The sequence below is a fragment of the Salvia splendens genome, chromosome 4 (genome assembly GCF_004379255.2).
Source record: "Salvia splendens isolate huo1 chromosome 4, SspV2, whole genome shotgun sequence".
Classification (NCBI taxonomy): Eukaryota; Viridiplantae; Streptophyta; class Magnoliopsida; order Lamiales; family Lamiaceae; genus Salvia; species Salvia splendens.
This window is the reverse complement of record NC_056035.1, coordinates 18,173,996-18,190,651: the sequence shown is the minus strand read 5'-3', so window position 1 is coordinate 18,190,651 and position 16,656 is coordinate 18,173,996. Positions and strand designations below refer to the sequence as shown.

At 31.8% G+C, this 16,656-nt stretch overlaps 2 protein-coding genes across 2 annotated transcripts; both read left to right on the top strand.

Annotated features, from left to right (window-relative positions):
* Positions 1-4,426: 4,426 nt before the first annotated feature.
* On the top strand, positions 4,427-6,291 carry LOC121798979 (putative pectate lyase 21). Its single transcript, XM_042198270.1, has 4 exons — positions 4,427-4,821; positions 4,897-5,459; positions 5,533-5,601; positions 5,877-6,291. Exons 1-4 carry the CDS (start codon positions 4,692-4,694, stop codon positions 6,099-6,101), a joined length of 987 nt encoding a protein of 328 aa, XP_042054204.1. The 5' UTR covers positions 4,427-4,691; the 3' UTR covers positions 6,102-6,291.
* Positions 6,292-14,734: 8,443 nt separating this feature from the next.
* On the top strand, positions 14,735-15,610 carry LOC121798369 (protein SODIUM POTASSIUM ROOT DEFECTIVE 2-like). The gene is made up of 2 exons (XM_042197334.1): positions 14,735-15,140; positions 15,275-15,610. Exons 1-2 carry the CDS (start codon positions 14,741-14,743, stop codon positions 15,463-15,465), a joined length of 591 nt encoding a protein of 196 aa, XP_042053268.1. The 5' UTR covers positions 14,735-14,740; the 3' UTR covers positions 15,466-15,610.
* The last annotated feature ends 1,046 nt before the right edge of the window (positions 15,611-16,656 follow it).

Here is a 16,656-nt window from a genome sequence, read left to right as displayed (position 1 = left end):
AATGGTTGTGATAAGATAGAAAGCATGACGTGCTAAATGACTGATAAAAGATAATAATAATAATAATAATAATAATAATAATAATAAAAATAATAATAATAATAATAATAATATGTGATTGTGAAATGTGGCTGTGTTAAGATTGTGATATACTCTTTGAATTAACTCACAATAATTTGTATGGTATGCTATTATCAAGTTGTGCATTTTTACTATTATATTCTATAAATTTTATGAAGTGGCATAGGATTGTGACTTCGGTAAGTTCCAGGAAATCAAAGTAAGATTGGATAAAGTCACATGTGATTATAAGAGATTGAATGATGTTATATGAAACTACGAAGGTTGTGCGAAATTAAAACATAATATGAGATTAGATGATATGATACGATAAATGTTTATAGCTATTTAAAACAAGTGAAATTTCGAGGACGAAATTCTTTTAAGGGGGGGAAGAGTTGTAACATCCCGAATTATAGGGCTTGACGAAAGATTTGGATATGTGATGAGGAATAGTAGTTAAGTTAAACTATAAGGTAGAAAGTTAATACGAAATGTCGATTATGCGATTTTCGGCAATTTCTTTTACCCACGTAAAATCGTAAATTGAAGCTAAGGGCTAATAATTTTATAAATTATAAATTATGACCTAGCAAAATTGTAGATAATGTGAGGAATTGTTTTGGGCCATTTGAAGGTAATTAAAAAAAAATCTATCGCCGATTATTTCAGTTTTTAGCGAAAACTATCGGCGAAACTTTTGAAGATATAAACGGGAATAATTTTACCTTAAACTAGAATCTAAATGCTAAATGAGGGTATAAAGAAATCCTAAATGTGATATCATATGGTAGGAAAATAAAATATTGGAAGATTAAAAGAATAATTAAAAATATTTTACATAATAAACTAAATCTAGAAGATTCTAATCAATTATATATTAATCTAGACTTCATCTTCCACTCATTTTCTTCAAAAAAAACCGTGCATATCAGCCCTTATAGGAGAAGTAGACCTCAAGCTTTCATCTCCCTCTATTTCGGTGAAATCGAATTCTAGACGCGTATTCCCCGATGACTTGAGGTAAACCTTCTTTTCTATACCACTTTTGTTGCCATTTGAGTGATGATTTGGAGGGTGTGTGGGCTGTGATTTTCATCCTTCATGGGTGTGAGTGGAGGTGTGGTCTTTGTTTAATTCTTTCGATAGATACGAGTTTGTAGACGTCGATAACGTTTGGGTTACACCCTTGGATTTAAATGTATCGAACCCTAACACAAATTTCCATCATGATCGAAACCCTAGGATATAATTGCGGTGTTTGGCCTGTTGTGGATTTGAATTTGGTTGGGAAAAGTGTTTAACGTCGTGAATAAACGTCGTTTGATTCGATAATCGGAATGAAATCCAATTCTGGTAGAAATTGTGAAATAACCGAACATAGTTGGCTATAACTAAATAGTTTTGATATTATATAGAGTAAATTGTTGTTGATTTATGGTTAATGGGATGATTAAGCATAAATGGAAATAGAATTTGATACAAAAGTATGAGTCAGATTTACTCCTCTGTTTTTCAGCCCCATATTCCGAATTGTTTTGAATATTTAGGACTGTGAAAGGTTTGGTTTATCAATTTTTATAATAACTCTGATGAGTCTAGAAAGTCCTTGAAATATATGGAGAATTTAGGAGTTCGTTTATTATGTGTATAAATTGTTATAACAATACAGCTACGAACTGTCAAAATTCTGGTACTTTGTCATATTTTGGTATGTGTTATCCGAAATATTCAGGGCTAGTAAGGTCGATGAAAACTTGATTTCATAATTTCTAAATTAACTATAAGGTGTTTAGTTGTTCTTTGAATTTTATGATTAATTAAAGAGTACAAATACCATTTACAAAAATTGTTTAGAAAATGCTGCCAGAAATTGTCTGATTTTGGTAGTATGTGGGAAAACAAGAATATCTCTTAAACTATTAGGAATCATTGAGTGAATCATGTTGGATTATAAACTGACTTCTTTGGGTAAATATGAGTTATTAATAATTACGCTATTTATATTATGCATAAAGGCGAAGGAACCTATAGTGCGTTTTGGAGACAAAGGAATGAACCTAGAAGGTAGAGAAGTATCAAGGTGAAATATGCTTATGTTCATAAGCCTAAGAGGTAGGATATCCTTACTATGAACTTTACTTCTCTGGTTTGAACTATGTGAACTAAATGTATAATAATATGTTATCTATGTGATAATTATATATATGTCATTAGAAGACACAAATGGAATTATTATGATATTTATAAACATGATATGAAAGTTCTACAAAGAAATGGTATAAATATAATTAAATGATGATGATAGAAATAATATGGTGTGAAATGTAATAATATGTGTTGAAGTGTGTATGAATCACACTTTTAATTTTACATATATTATGTGGTTGATTGCTATATGTTGATTGTGGTGAATATTTAGGTTATATGGTGTGAACTAAATATGGTTATGCGTTATTTGATATTGATGGTGGAATACGATATGGATATGTGATTGATGCAACTGATATGTTTTATATGTTATATTCGAATTATTTGGTAGGATAAGATATGGATATGTGATTGATGCAACATATATGTTTTATATGTTATATTCGAATTATTTGGTAGGATACGATATGAATATGTGATTGATGAAATTAATATGTTCTGCATATGATATTGGAATTATATGAATCATTCGACTAAAGAGGATCTGTGACGGTGTTGCCCTGGATCTAAAATCACAGTGGGACCTGCGGGTCAAATCATATTGGGACCTTCGGGTCAAATCACAGTGAGACATTCGGGTCAAATCACAGTGGGACTTTCGGGTCAAATCATATTGGGACCTTCGGGTCAAATCATATTGGGACCTTCAGGTCAAATCACAGTGGGACCTTCGGGTCAAATCATATTGGGACCTTCGGGTCAATCATATTGGAAATCCCGGGCCGATAACAGGTTTGATCCGTTACAGAATAATAAAAATGAATAGAGAGGTATATGTATATGGATATGAGATTGTTTATGATATAAGTTGTATATTATTTCTTATTATATGTATTTCGGTATATGAGTACCTTGGTGATCGTTATATGTGTTTGAAATGGGTTAACGTTTGCGATTTGTCTGCGTTGGTGAGTGGATAAGAATGTGACATAAAGTATTAAATGACAGAGTGACTTGGATATGGAAATAGGACGTATGACAGATTATGGGAAGTAATATGCTTATAAGATAAGAATAAGCGTGAATAAATAATAATTAACTAATTGAATAAATTGAGGAATTATATGGAAACATGTATTTTGTAAGTAAGTATATGAAGAATTATGGTGCAATGTGAGAGTATCGATATGAGATATTATCTGGAAAACACGGTGAACATATAGATGTTGTAATAAAGTGATACGTGGTAACACAAGAAAAGAATGATGATATATGATGTCTTAAGAAATGACAACATCTGGAAGGTGATATGGAAATTAATGTGTTGACGAGTAAAAGATTAATATAGTAAATTATGAAAGTGAGAAGTGCTAAGAATGAATGGTTAAGTAAAAGATAAATAATGTAAAAGTCTCAATATAGTTTAGATTAAAAAAATTAATTTTTATAGTTTGGATATATCTACTGAGCTGTGGAAAGCTCACTCCTATTTTTGGCGAGTCGCTGGTGGTCAACTTGGTTTAGTAGTCGTGGCATGTTGTTTAATAGTTCAATCTTTGATCTTCCGCTGGATAAATGTTAAGTTTTTAAATGTAATAGATTTTAATTGTGCTTTTTAAGCTAAAAAGAAAATAGGAAATTTTCAGTACGGGTTGTCGATACTGAAACGTGACATCACGTATTCGGTGGGTTTACCTACCGGGTAAGGGGTGTTACACTTTTAATATTGAAAATATCTACCCAAAAATAATTGTACGGTTTAATGTTTACATCTATTTTATTTATAAGTTATTTAAATGTTAATGTTATGTATAGTAGTATACTTTAAATATTTATAGAATTTTAATATCATGAAGATATTTATATTCTGATTTCAAAAGTAATTTTTATATATTAAACAATTAAAATAATAATATATACTAGAAAACAAATAACTGTAAAAAAGAAAAATCGAAAAGTAAGCAAACATAAAAGAAACGTATTTATATATTGACTTGAAAAGTAACTATACATACTAAGCAATTAAAATAATAAATAGAAGTATAAAAAAATATAGAAGAAGAAAGCAAATATAAAAGAATCGAAAAGGATTTACATGTAGTATTCAAAGTTCAATTTTTCCAAGATATTTAATGACTTAGTTTGTTATTTGTGCATAAGGGTATATTAGTCAAAAAAATATTGATACTTTTAAGACTAATTTCAAGTAATTAGCATTTAATGTACTATTTTTTAATTATTTTTTTTTATTTTATGGTCTGCGACATTATGATCATTTAGCATTACTCTTTAAAAAAAGCATAACCAAAATCCGAAAAAGGAATTGATTATGTAATAAATAAAGTGTCGGTTTGAACTCAGTCATTAACAGCCATACATTACAAAAATATCAAGTCCTTCATTAATGGAGGCTACGTTTAGCCTCAAATCCGCTTTAAATTGCATTAACACCTCATTTGACTGATTTGGATGAGCAAAAGATGGGGCTTGAGTTACCTTACGGAAGCGTGGACTTCAGCCTGCGTGGTCTGGCGGGCCAAGCCGAGGGCTTTGGACGTCTCGCAGTGGGGGGCCAAAACGGCGACGTTTACTCCGTTACGACTCTAGCCGGTAAACCAATTCGAATTGAAATTAGATGAATCGAACTAGATTTACAGTTTGAAGCATTTTCAATTTGCATTGCAGACGACGGGCCAGGTTCACTACGGTACGGATGCCGGAAAAAGGAAGCTCTGTGGATCGTATTCCAAGTGTCGGGCACAATTGAACTCAGATCTTATCTGAGCGTCTCCTCTTACACGACCATCGACGGGCGGGGTCAGAAAATTAAGCTCACCGGCAAGGGTTTGAGGCTGAAGGAGTGCGAGCATGTCATAATCTGCAACCTGCTAATCGAAGGGGGCGTTGGAGACGACGCGGATGCGATTCAGATCAAGCCGAATTCGAAGCATATATGGATCGATCGGTGCAGCCTCAGTGATTTCTGCGACGGACTCATCGATGTTAGCCGCCAGAGCACGGACATTACTATCTCACGGTGCCGTTTTGCGAATCATAACAAGACGATTTTGATTGGGGCTGATCCTTCGCATGTGGAGGATAGGTGCATTAGGGTTACGATTCACCATTGCTTCTTTGATGGGACGCGGCAGAGACACCCCCGCGTCAGATTTGGGAAAGTGCATTTGTACAATAATTACACCAGAAATTGGGCAATTTATGCTGTTTGTGCCAGTGTTGATTCTCAGGTCACCATATTATTGTTTGTGTGTATAATCACACTGCTTAATTATAATCGTCTTCTTATTTTACTACTTGTAGATTTACTCAGACTGCAACATCTACGAAGCAGGGCATAAGAAGATCGCCTTTAAGTACTACAAAGAAAAGGTATATTAGGTACATAGAATTGGAATAATTGAATTCTAACTACGCACATATTGTACACCACCCACTACACACAAAATACACACTAGAGAAATTATACACACACTGCACGCGCTATATACAAAGCACATGCACTGCACAGACTATTCAAAAAACCACACTCAACACAATGCACGCTCTAGACACGTTATACACAGAATAAACGCACTGTACATTAACTTCCTCCTATTTGCTAGTACCCTCTTTTTTGATTTGGTATGGTTGATGAAATGTTGCAGGCAGGTGATAAGGAGGAGGAATGCAGTGGGGGCATCAGATCACAAGGGGACTTGTTTGTTGGCGAAACAGAGGCGGGGTTGGAAGGCGGCGGCGGCGACTCTTGTGTATTTGATCCTCGCGAATACTACAACAAATGGACTGTGGTGGCACCGCCAAGCGATGATCTCAAACACTATCTTCAACACTGCACCGGATTCCAAAATATCCCCCTTCCTTCTATATAAATAAATGTTGTTTTTGGGCCGGGATGCTACAACTACACGAGACCTCTGCGTTGCTCATTGTTCAAAATCTTCTTGTGAGTTGCGATCACTTGTAGGATATGCTATTTTAATACAATAAGGATAGGTTGAAATCAAACTTTGAATTAGACCTATTTCTAATCATAAACCAAAACTCATTTTTTTATCGAAATCATTTTCAATCCTACTCCAAATTCAAACTCATTTTTGGTTTATTTTATGGAATACCACCAACCAAACATTGTGTTACTGTAAAAATTTATGAGAAATTGCAACTTGGTCCACTATCATTTAATTAATGTGAATTAAAATACGAACAACAAACCACAATAACAAACGAAAATACTTGAATTTTTACTGGTATTGTTTTCTAGTTGTGACAATTTTAATTTCAAGTTAGTGTAATATTTTTTAATATAAATATATTTAATACTCTATTCATCCCCCATCAGCTGTCCACTTTTGTCATTTTCGTTCGTCCCTCATTAATTGTCCACTTTCATTTTTTTTTTATCATAAATGATAAGTATGCTCCACATTCCACTAAATCCTTCCACTCAAATTTTATTATAGAACTAATATATAAAAGTGAGATTCATATTCCACTAACTTCTTTAACCCACTTTCCTTTACATTTCTTAAAACCTGTGTCGCAGCCAAAGTGGACAATTATTAGGGGACGAAGGGAGTACATAAATATATTATTAAAAAAATTAATTTAATTTAATTTATTAATAAAGTGTTGTGAGATTAATATGTAATTTAAATAAGTATGTATGTACAACTGAAAAAATATAAAAAGTAGATGAATATGAAATATTCTTTTGGATTTGAATTTAGCCTATATAATTGGAGTAAAATTACATTGGAGTAGACATATACATAAAAATGAGTTTGGATTTGGTGTAAATGGTATGATTGTCACGTTTCTGTTATTAATGTGATTTATTGATTGAATTTCGGATAACTTATTTTTGCTTTCCATCTATAACTTATTTTTTACATATACGTTTTTTCATTTTAACTCAAATTGATTTTTGCACCTATTATCGAGATTTCATTACACTAAACTAGGATATATAATTATTATTCATAATATAAACTATCACTTTTACTGGATAGTAAAATTTACTATAATCGATGTTAACAAATTATAAAATTAATCATATTCATTTTTTGGACGTGAGTCAATTTTTTATCAGCAAAATACTCCCCCGTCCATAAAAATATTTGCACTTTCTATTTTCGTTCGTCCCATAAAAATATGTGCATTTCATTTTTGGAAAGTTATATCAATTTAATAATGTGGGTCTCATTATCCACTAACATTACTTTAACTATCATTCTCCTCATCTCTCTTACTTTTACCATTGCCCATATTTTTATGGGATGAAGGGAGTATAACATAATTATTCTATTCTATTTTATTTTGTTCTTTTTGCATCTCTATTTAATTACCTCTTACTCCCTCCGTCTCATAAGAATATGCACTATTTCCTTTTTAGTCCGTTCCACAAGATATACAATTTCCAATTTTAGAAACTCTTTCACTTTAATGAGGCGAGACCCATTCTCCACTAACAATACTTTAATAACTTTTTCTCTTTACATCTCTCTTACTTTCCCAATTTTGCATTAGAACCCGTGCCGAACCTAACGTGCATATTCTTTGGGGACGGAAGGAGTATATTTTAGTTCTCTCTACTTGATTCTTAAACATTATTTTCTTAATTTCTGTAACTAAATAAAGCCCATTGTTTATGGTGGGATGGATGGAGTATAAAATTTGAAATTTTATAAATAACCAAACTCGAAATATCAAAATTCGAACTATAAAATCCGAAACGAACCTAAAAAACTGAAACTTCATAAATATATCCAAAAATTCGATAAAACTCGACAATGATCATATCAACTAAACAATCAAACCGGTAGAAATACAAGTTTATCAAGTTCATCCATCTTTTCCATCATGCATCATAAAATCTATACATATATAAAAGGTGAGTTTTGCCCATTTTTTTGAATATTTATGAATTCTGGGTATAAATTTGAATAATTAAGAACATAGGGTATGAAATTTGGATTGGAAGTAACCGATAATAAAACGGCGTTTTCAAAGCATCAATATGATAATCGTATTGGTTTTCAAAGCATCAACATCATTATATACTAACCTGGCATTTGAAAAAATAACCGCAATCGTCGTTACTTTTTATGAATAATAACTATGGCTACTATGTGCAAATAAGTAGTACTATAAATATAATTATCTCCACTTTAGAATTTGCATTAAATATTAGTTCAACTCTTGCTATTCAATCAACTCAAACGTTTTGAAAAAAAAACAGCCACACGCTAATAATAAGAAAATTGTCGCCCGTACATTAATTCTCACAATTATTATTCATTTAAATGCACAATTCTCATCCCAAATATTCACGACACTTAATATTCAACCATCCCTATAAATCTTTTTTCTCTTGAATCTCTCGGCACTCACAATGCTTGATGTTTGAGAGCTATCCGCCATCACCATGGTATAATTCATTCGTTTTTTAATTTCCGTTTCTCAATTTTAATATTCTATGTTTATGTATGCTACTTTAGCATTTTATCTATTTTTTATGGATTATGCTTTGCTCAAGTCGGAGTTTGTTTGCGCATACGTACTGTGGTAAACTGCAGAAGTTGTAAACCCAAAGCATTTCCGTCAATTGTCCATAACAATTCTTGATTTAGTTCACCAAGCTGCCAATTTACATGCAGCATAAAAAGGGTGCTAATGAAGAACTAAAGAAAAATTATGATAATCAACCAAAATATGAGTGAAGTTTTATTAACCTCATTAAACTTTTATAAATCTGATTTTATTGATCGTCATATCTATCAGTATCAGTAATGTCAAGCTCCTATATAAATGCTGCAAACAATAGAAATAAACCACTACTCAAAAAATACAGAATAACTCCAATGAAGAGATATATCCGCATATTTTATTTTTATAATCATCTTTATCGCGGCAATTGTTCTGTTTGCACGATGTTTGTTTCTCTCATCCTTTATTCCACTTATATATTTTTACCATTTTAGATTTGAAAAATGATAAGATATTTATGAATTCAATTTATTTGATTTATGAAAACCATATTTCTTATGAATTTAATTAATATTATTGATAATATATACTCTAGACTGATCAATTATTAATTCAATAGGTGGCGTATGGTGGACAAGCAGATAGGGGAATAAGTTGTGAATATGGGATGACTAGAAAGCAATATTTTAAAATTCGGACTGGTGAATGAACCCGCGAGGCTACTGGTTCATGGTTCAACCGGTCCGATCGGTTGAACCAGCGAGGCTACTGGTTCATGGTTCAACCGGTCCGATCGGTTGAACCACTGGTCCAACCGTTTCTATACTAATATAAAAGGGGAGTTTTGGGATTTTTTAATAGTCATTTTAAGCTAGGGATGTAAATTGAATTTAAAATATTAAACTACCTTCCTCTTTGAATCCATTTAATTTCGATAACTGTCATGTTTAAATATTAAATTACTTATAATTAGCATCTAAATTACCTTCATGAAACGTAAAAAATAAATTTTCTGTCATTAATTAAATAAATACTAATGGGATTACTAAAAGTTACGAAGAATAGCAAAAGGTTTCAAATCTACTATAAATTCCATTGTGATTGTGCTCGCTACCATAATCAGTGAGCTTGCGTAGATGAGCAATATACATTGCTTGATTACTCTCTACCGAATTTTGACTGATTTGAGCTCCGCCGCATTAGGAACCTCTGTAGAGCATTCTTAGTTTTCCATCTCACCGGGACCCACATGGCTGAGGACTAACGAGGAAGGTGTCGGCGCCAGCACGAGAGCCTTTGCCGCCTCCGCAGCATGCACAGCGAGGATATGGCGGTCGAGAATGAAGATAATGAGCAGCGCTGGGAATATATTAAGTAGGAAGAGAGTGGAAGGAAGATGAGGGAGGAAGAGAGATTTGGGGAAGAAGTAGCCGCTAATCTATCATTTCTTCAAAACCTAGAATAAAATTGTATTCCATCTATATTATTGAGTTGTATTCATTATTATATATGATTGAACAAATAGTGATTTTATATTATATATTATTATTTTATATTTTATATTTTGTATGTAAAATTGTTTATTGTCTTTAGTTAAGATTAATGAGATTTGTTAAAATCCTATGATTACGTTGTATCTCTATTTAATCTTTCATTTCCAAAATTGAGAAGATTTTGTGTATATATATAGAGTTATATTATTCCATGGTTCTATGAATTTAATGGATTTAACTCCTATTGTTTGCTATGTCAATTGTTTTATTCGAAATTTCATTTTTTGGGGGGTTACACTGTTACGAATGCATTTTATTTTCTGAAATTGTATTCGAATGTCAATATTTTGTTTTATTTTATAAATATAAAAAGTGTTTATCATTTATTTCAGGAAACAATATAGATTAAGAACGGAAGGCAAGAGGAAGGGGAAGAAAAAGAAACCGATACAGAAGAACGACAGAAGCACTTCCAAAGGATTTGATGGTGAATATTCTGCTGGCAAAATAAAGAGGAGACAACGGTATAACATAGAGAGAAGATGGAGGACTGCATAAACAGAAGAGGGAGGGCTGCAAGCTTAGCAATGTTTATTTTATTTCATTGAGTATCATAATTTAAGGATTTAATTAGGTAAGATAATTTAAAATAACTAATGAATTTAGGATATAAACATTTGTATGCAAAATTGTAGTACTAATATTGAAAACGGTAGGGATATTTTCCATGTGAAATATAATTGTTCGGTATAATATCTATATATCATATTACTTTTATATTTTGAATTATATTTACCTGTATTATAGATCTAAATTAGTTGCAATCTATCACTATAATTATGCATCTATCCCTAAAATTATGGAATTAAATTAGTGTTGGGTTTTGAATTTTCCAACAAAATTCTATTCATTTAAAGTTTAATTATATATTACAAAATTGTATTCGTTGATTCTGTTAAGATTTGAAAATTAATTCTACAATAATTACTTGAACTAATTTATTTTTAAATATAATATTGACGTTAATTGACTATGTATTATTTTAATTTCTTTATTTTGCTATTCTTATTATTTTACTTTTGGGGTTGTTTACAATACCTTTTTTATAACTTACGAATTAGTATTATTTTATTTACTAATGTTAAGTTTTATTACTATTTATTTTAAAGTTAAGGGTTTAGGATTTAGGTTTCAAGGTTTGAGTTTTTACTGTATAGGGTCACTATATTGCAATGATATGAAGCTCGACTAGGAAGTGTCTCACCAGTGCAATCTTAAATTATAGCTTTTGATAAACAATATCTTAGAACTCATTCGGAGAAGTGGTAATTATACATTCTTTAGGTTTTTTTGTTTTGTGTGATGTAAATTTGCTTTATTTTTTAGTCTCACGATCAGAGTCATTTTTTCATTTTATAAAAATAATATACAGTATTATTTTCCACGTGTTTATATTTTAGCTGAATCTTAACTACCTTCGTTTGCTTTTACTAAGCGGGCCATATTAAAACTTAAACTAAAAACAAACGTTTTTCTGAAAAAAAAAATAGAGTAATATATAGAGAGTTTAAATGATTCATTTTTCAATTTTAAATGCAAAACGGTTAATTCATATTTTCATAAAACTAAATGTATCAGTTTCAAATTCGTTATTGGGTTCAGTTTCAAATTGGTTATTGTTTGTGTTGTCTTAATTGCTTAGTTTTGCTTGTTTTGTGTGCATTCATCTTGATGATAATTAAAATTGTGATTTATTAATGAATTGTGATTTAACCTTTTGATAATATAGTTATATTTGACTTTAAGTAATTAATTCAAAATATGAATTTACTATAATGAAATTAAATTGATCCGTGCATCGCACGGGGGAGACACTAGTTGCAATTAAAGCAAGAGAAGACTGAAGAGTTCAAGATCCCAACCTCAGGTTTTAGCCAACTTATACCTACCATTTATTAACTTTTTCTCTTTGTCTCATACTTTAGTTACTGTTTTGTCTTTATCTCTTCTACTTTATCCACTTTTTCTCCCCCCTCCTCTAACTTTATCAATTTATCATTAAAACTCCTATCACCCTCAAATATGTCTATTTTTCGTGGACGGAAGAAGTATGTTTAGAGATAATTTGAGTTGCGTCATCAATTTAACTTGGATCAAATTATATAGAGATTATTTCATATGTCCTAACTATGTAAATTAATTATAAATCACAACATAACTAAAAATATGGATATTTGGAACGGCACAAGTTGTAATGTATAATTGGCAACAAAGAAAGAAAAAGTAATTACAATATTATTAGTGGATAATTGGCTCATCCCATTAGATATAGAAGTTATAAAAAATAAAATGGCTTATTTTTTTGGGACGGATGGAGTATTAAAGAGCCGCACCGCCACACTGCCACATTGCACCTGCACCATCCGAACTGGTGGGTAAAAATATCGTATGGTAAAAATATAAAAAATTACCGAATTTTCGATATACCGTAACTTTTGGTATGATATGATAACGTATGGTAACATAATTAATATTCTTATACTGCGGTATACCGATATATACCGAGCATACCTTATGTACTGTTACATTTGGTATATACCAATATGTTCGGTGTATTGTTACATTCGGTATCGATTTAACGTGGTATATACGATATCAATACATACCGAATCCATAATATACACGATATATATCAATTTTTAAATGATATTTTCAATATACAAGTACAAGAAACGGTATGGAAGAACGGTATAGCGTATTCCATATTAAATTTCGGTACGATATGCGTAAAACTAGTATGGTAACACTATTCAAATCATTCCATACCGAAACTTCAGTACAACGAAAAGTTTGGTACGGTAATGGTATGATATTTTCTCATATCAATATTTTCAGAATGGTATACAATATGACACTTTCAGTAGTTAGTACAGGATATATACCGTCCCAACCCTAATCTGAATTAGTACTACAATACTAGTTACACATTAATAAATCATAATTATGGATTATTGAATCCCAATCAATTCTTAACTACATCTGCAGTCAAGTTTTTTTTCAAAAATAAAATTTTCCATATGCGGTAACATGTTCTGTTAAGACTTCAAATATACTTCAACTTCAATGTATTTATATTTCATGCTCCATTTGCCCGAGCCCAAAAGCAATAATTTGAGAGAGGGGGACAGAGAGAGATAAAAGAAACAACAGCTTGCTTGGCGCTTGGATCGGATTTAAAGTGAGAGAAAATATATATATTGATGAAAGGGATCTGATGCCATTGTTTTCTGGACATTTATTACATGCCCAAATGTAACAAGAAAAAACCAGCACTATTGTTTCCTTTTAGGTAGAATATGTTCCAAAAGCATCTTACAAACTTCAACTTATTCTCCTCTCATACTCGATTACTCCCTCCATTAAAAAATCACTGTCACTTTTTATATTTTTTGTTTGTCCTGTTCATGAAATAATCACTTTTCATTAATAATAACGATAATATTTATAGTATAACTTTCTTTATTCATTTCTTATTTACAATATACTTTTTAATCATTACTAATAATTTATATATTCTCTTTGTTCCATAGTAACAGAGTCATTTCCCTTTTTAGTAAAAGTCAACACATTTTTCCACACCTACTTTACTTTCTCTTACTTTTTTCTCCCTTCATCTCTCTACCTTTTTCATTTTTTACTGTATTCTCCCTCCATCCGCCATTAAATGTCTCATTTTTCCCTTTTCGTCCGTCCGCTAATAAATGTCTCATTTCACTTTTACTATATTTGGTAAGTGGACTCAACATTTCACTAACTCATTCCACTCACATATCAATATAAAACTAATACACAAAAGTAGGTCTCACATTCCACTAACTTTTCTACTAATTTTCCTACATAAAGTCAAACAATTTCTTAAAACTTATGCTGGTCAAATATGAGATATTTAATCATAGACTGGGGGAGTACTATAATTTATTTTTTATGGGACATTTAATCATGGACTGGGGGAGTATTATAATTTATTTTTTATGGGACATTTAATCATGGACTGAGGGAGTACTATAATTTATTTTTTACTCAACATAAAGAATCTCATTTAATTATTAGTCATGCCAACTATTTTCAATAACAGATCACAGATGGCGGTAAATGATGATCATTGGATTCAGTAAAAATATAGTAGAATAAGAAAAGGCTACACTGAGACAAGTATATGTGCATGCGTCAAGGTGCAGAAAATGTTTTTGATTCATTCGATATATATGCACGCATACACATGGCTTTTAATTACTAAAATCTGTCGAACAAGTTGCTGTTACTTTTATATGAATGAAGATTTATCTTAGGCATACATACTGCAAAATAACTGAAGACACGGTATTTAAAAAAGAAAAGATTAGAGATAAACATTGTTGTGTTGTGTTGTTAGTTTGGGAGGATAGAAGTTGAGAGGAATCTGATTCTAAACCTTTATTCCTCTTCTTTTCCGAAACAAATCGGATTCCCATAGCCACTATGATTTAAAGATGAAAGGAATGGATATATCGAAAGCCATCATGGAACAGCCATCCAGCAGCAGCAGCCCCGCCATCGACCGATACAATCCCATCATCACCGACTCCCGGAGATGCGCTGCCACCCCTCTCCCGCCCATCCATCCCACCTCGCCCACTCCCACTCCCACTCCCAGCAGGAAGAGCTGGAACTGCACCAAGCCGTCCGACTTCATCAGCCCGCCCGGCTCCACTAGGTACTTGCTGAGCGGCAAGGACCTGCTCAACACCTTATCCGATTTGGAGCCCAAATTAGATGAGTCCAAACACTCCTCCTCCTCCCCCTCGCCCGATCAGGTGGTGGTGCTTAGAGTGTCGCTGCACTGCAGAGGCTGCGAGAGGAAAATGAGGAAACATATTTCTAGAATGGCTGGTGAGTGACTTTTATTACTACTAAATATATTTATCGATAGAGACTCTAATTTCTAAATTTTATATAAAGTATATTTTTGAGTAATTTTGATAATTTATAAATATGGGACATGAGTAATATGATGTGTGATGCAGGGGTTAGGTCGTTCAACATAGATTTTGCAGCGAAGAAGGTGACGGTGGCCGGAAAGATCACGCCGTTGGAGGTGCTGTCGAGCATATCCAAGGTGAAAAACGCGCAGCTATGGGCTCCCACCATAACATCCGAATTCAAAGGAGCTTGGCTCAAAGACAAAGGGACTAGCCGTCTAGCTCTTCACTCTTGAATTTCATCAACCATCAATCATATCATCTTCCTCTTTTAGATTAAATTTATTGCTCTCTTGGAGTTTACTTCTCAATTTCTTCACTTGCTATATGCTAAATCTTCTCTTACAAAATTACTAATGTTACAACATACTTTTTCACAAATAGTAGTACCAATATAAAACAATTACTATAAGGTAGATTAAAAAACAATTTTCAAGGTTACACGTTGTAATACAAAATTGATACAATAAAATAGAAATAAGAAGAAAAAGTTATTGACATTTTTTTAGTAGAAAATGACATTCGCCTCGTAGAAGAATATCATATAGAGATAGAGACTGGTATTGGTGGCCGGAAAGAAATGGAAAAACCAGACTATTTTCGTGAATGAGTAATCATATATAATCTTATTACATTGCTTATTTTTTTTCCTCGACAGATGTAAGATCATGTATTCGACTCGGTTCAATCTGATTATAGTGCTACATATATTTTCTTCGAGTGCTTACAAGTGACAACAATGTAGGTGAAAAACTCTTTTATTTTGTCTGTAGCTAGTATGATTAAAAAATATAGGCCATTATAAATTGTAAGATCTGAAAAGCTTATAATTGTTGAAGTATTTGAATAAATAAGCTTATAATATGTATAGAAAAAAATCCTTAAGAGACAAGGAAATCGAACATATATAAAGTTAGGAGGATAAATTTATAATTATAATTTATAGTAATATAATTTTTGTAAATTAAATGTTACTTATAAAATTATGAAAAAAATAAATTGGGGTTGGGGGCTTATTTTTGTAAGGGCTTATAGATATTTAGAAGTTATTTCATGGATCCACTTGGAAATTTCATAATAGGATAAGTGTATGTATGCTTATATTGGAGAATAATCCCATCCAATTATACCTCAATTGGGTCCAAATAGTATTTCAAAATTCGGAATGATTAAATAATTTAAATTAATAACCCTGCCACCAAGCCGAACTCTGTCGACAGATAAAATTTAAATGAAATAATTATAAAAATAATTTAGAGATATAAAAAATCTAACAATTCCGGATTCGAACCAGTGACCTACCAAAGGGATTTAGGAAAAATACTACAGTCTTCCGCTCTACCAACTGAGCTAAAGGTCTGAATGTGATTATTATTTCAGTAATTAGATATTTATCCAAATATAACCTTTTAGTCCTTAATCTGATA

Bases quoted from the DNA above. Each gene is read 5' to 3' on its own strand.
- LOC121798979 (XM_042198270.1), top strand. From the start codon at position 4,692: ATGGGGCTTGAGTTACCTTACGGAAGCGTGGACTTCAGCCTGCGTGGT. The intron at 4,822-4,896 runs GTAAACCAATTC...TTTGCATTGCAG, and splicing joins CTCCGTTACGACTCTAGCCG to ACGACGGGCCAGGTTCACTA. The intron at 5,602-5,876 runs GTATATTAGGTA...GAAATGTTGCAG, and splicing joins TTAAGTACTACAAAGAAAAG to GCAGGTGATAAGGAGGAGGA.
- LOC121798369 (XM_042197334.1), top strand. From the start codon at position 14,741: ATGAAAGGAATGGATATATCGAAAGCCATCATGGAACAGCCATCCAGC. The intron at 15,141-15,274 runs GTGAGTGACTTT...TGTGTGATGCAG, and splicing joins ACATATTTCTAGAATGGCTG to GGGTTAGGTCGTTCAACATA.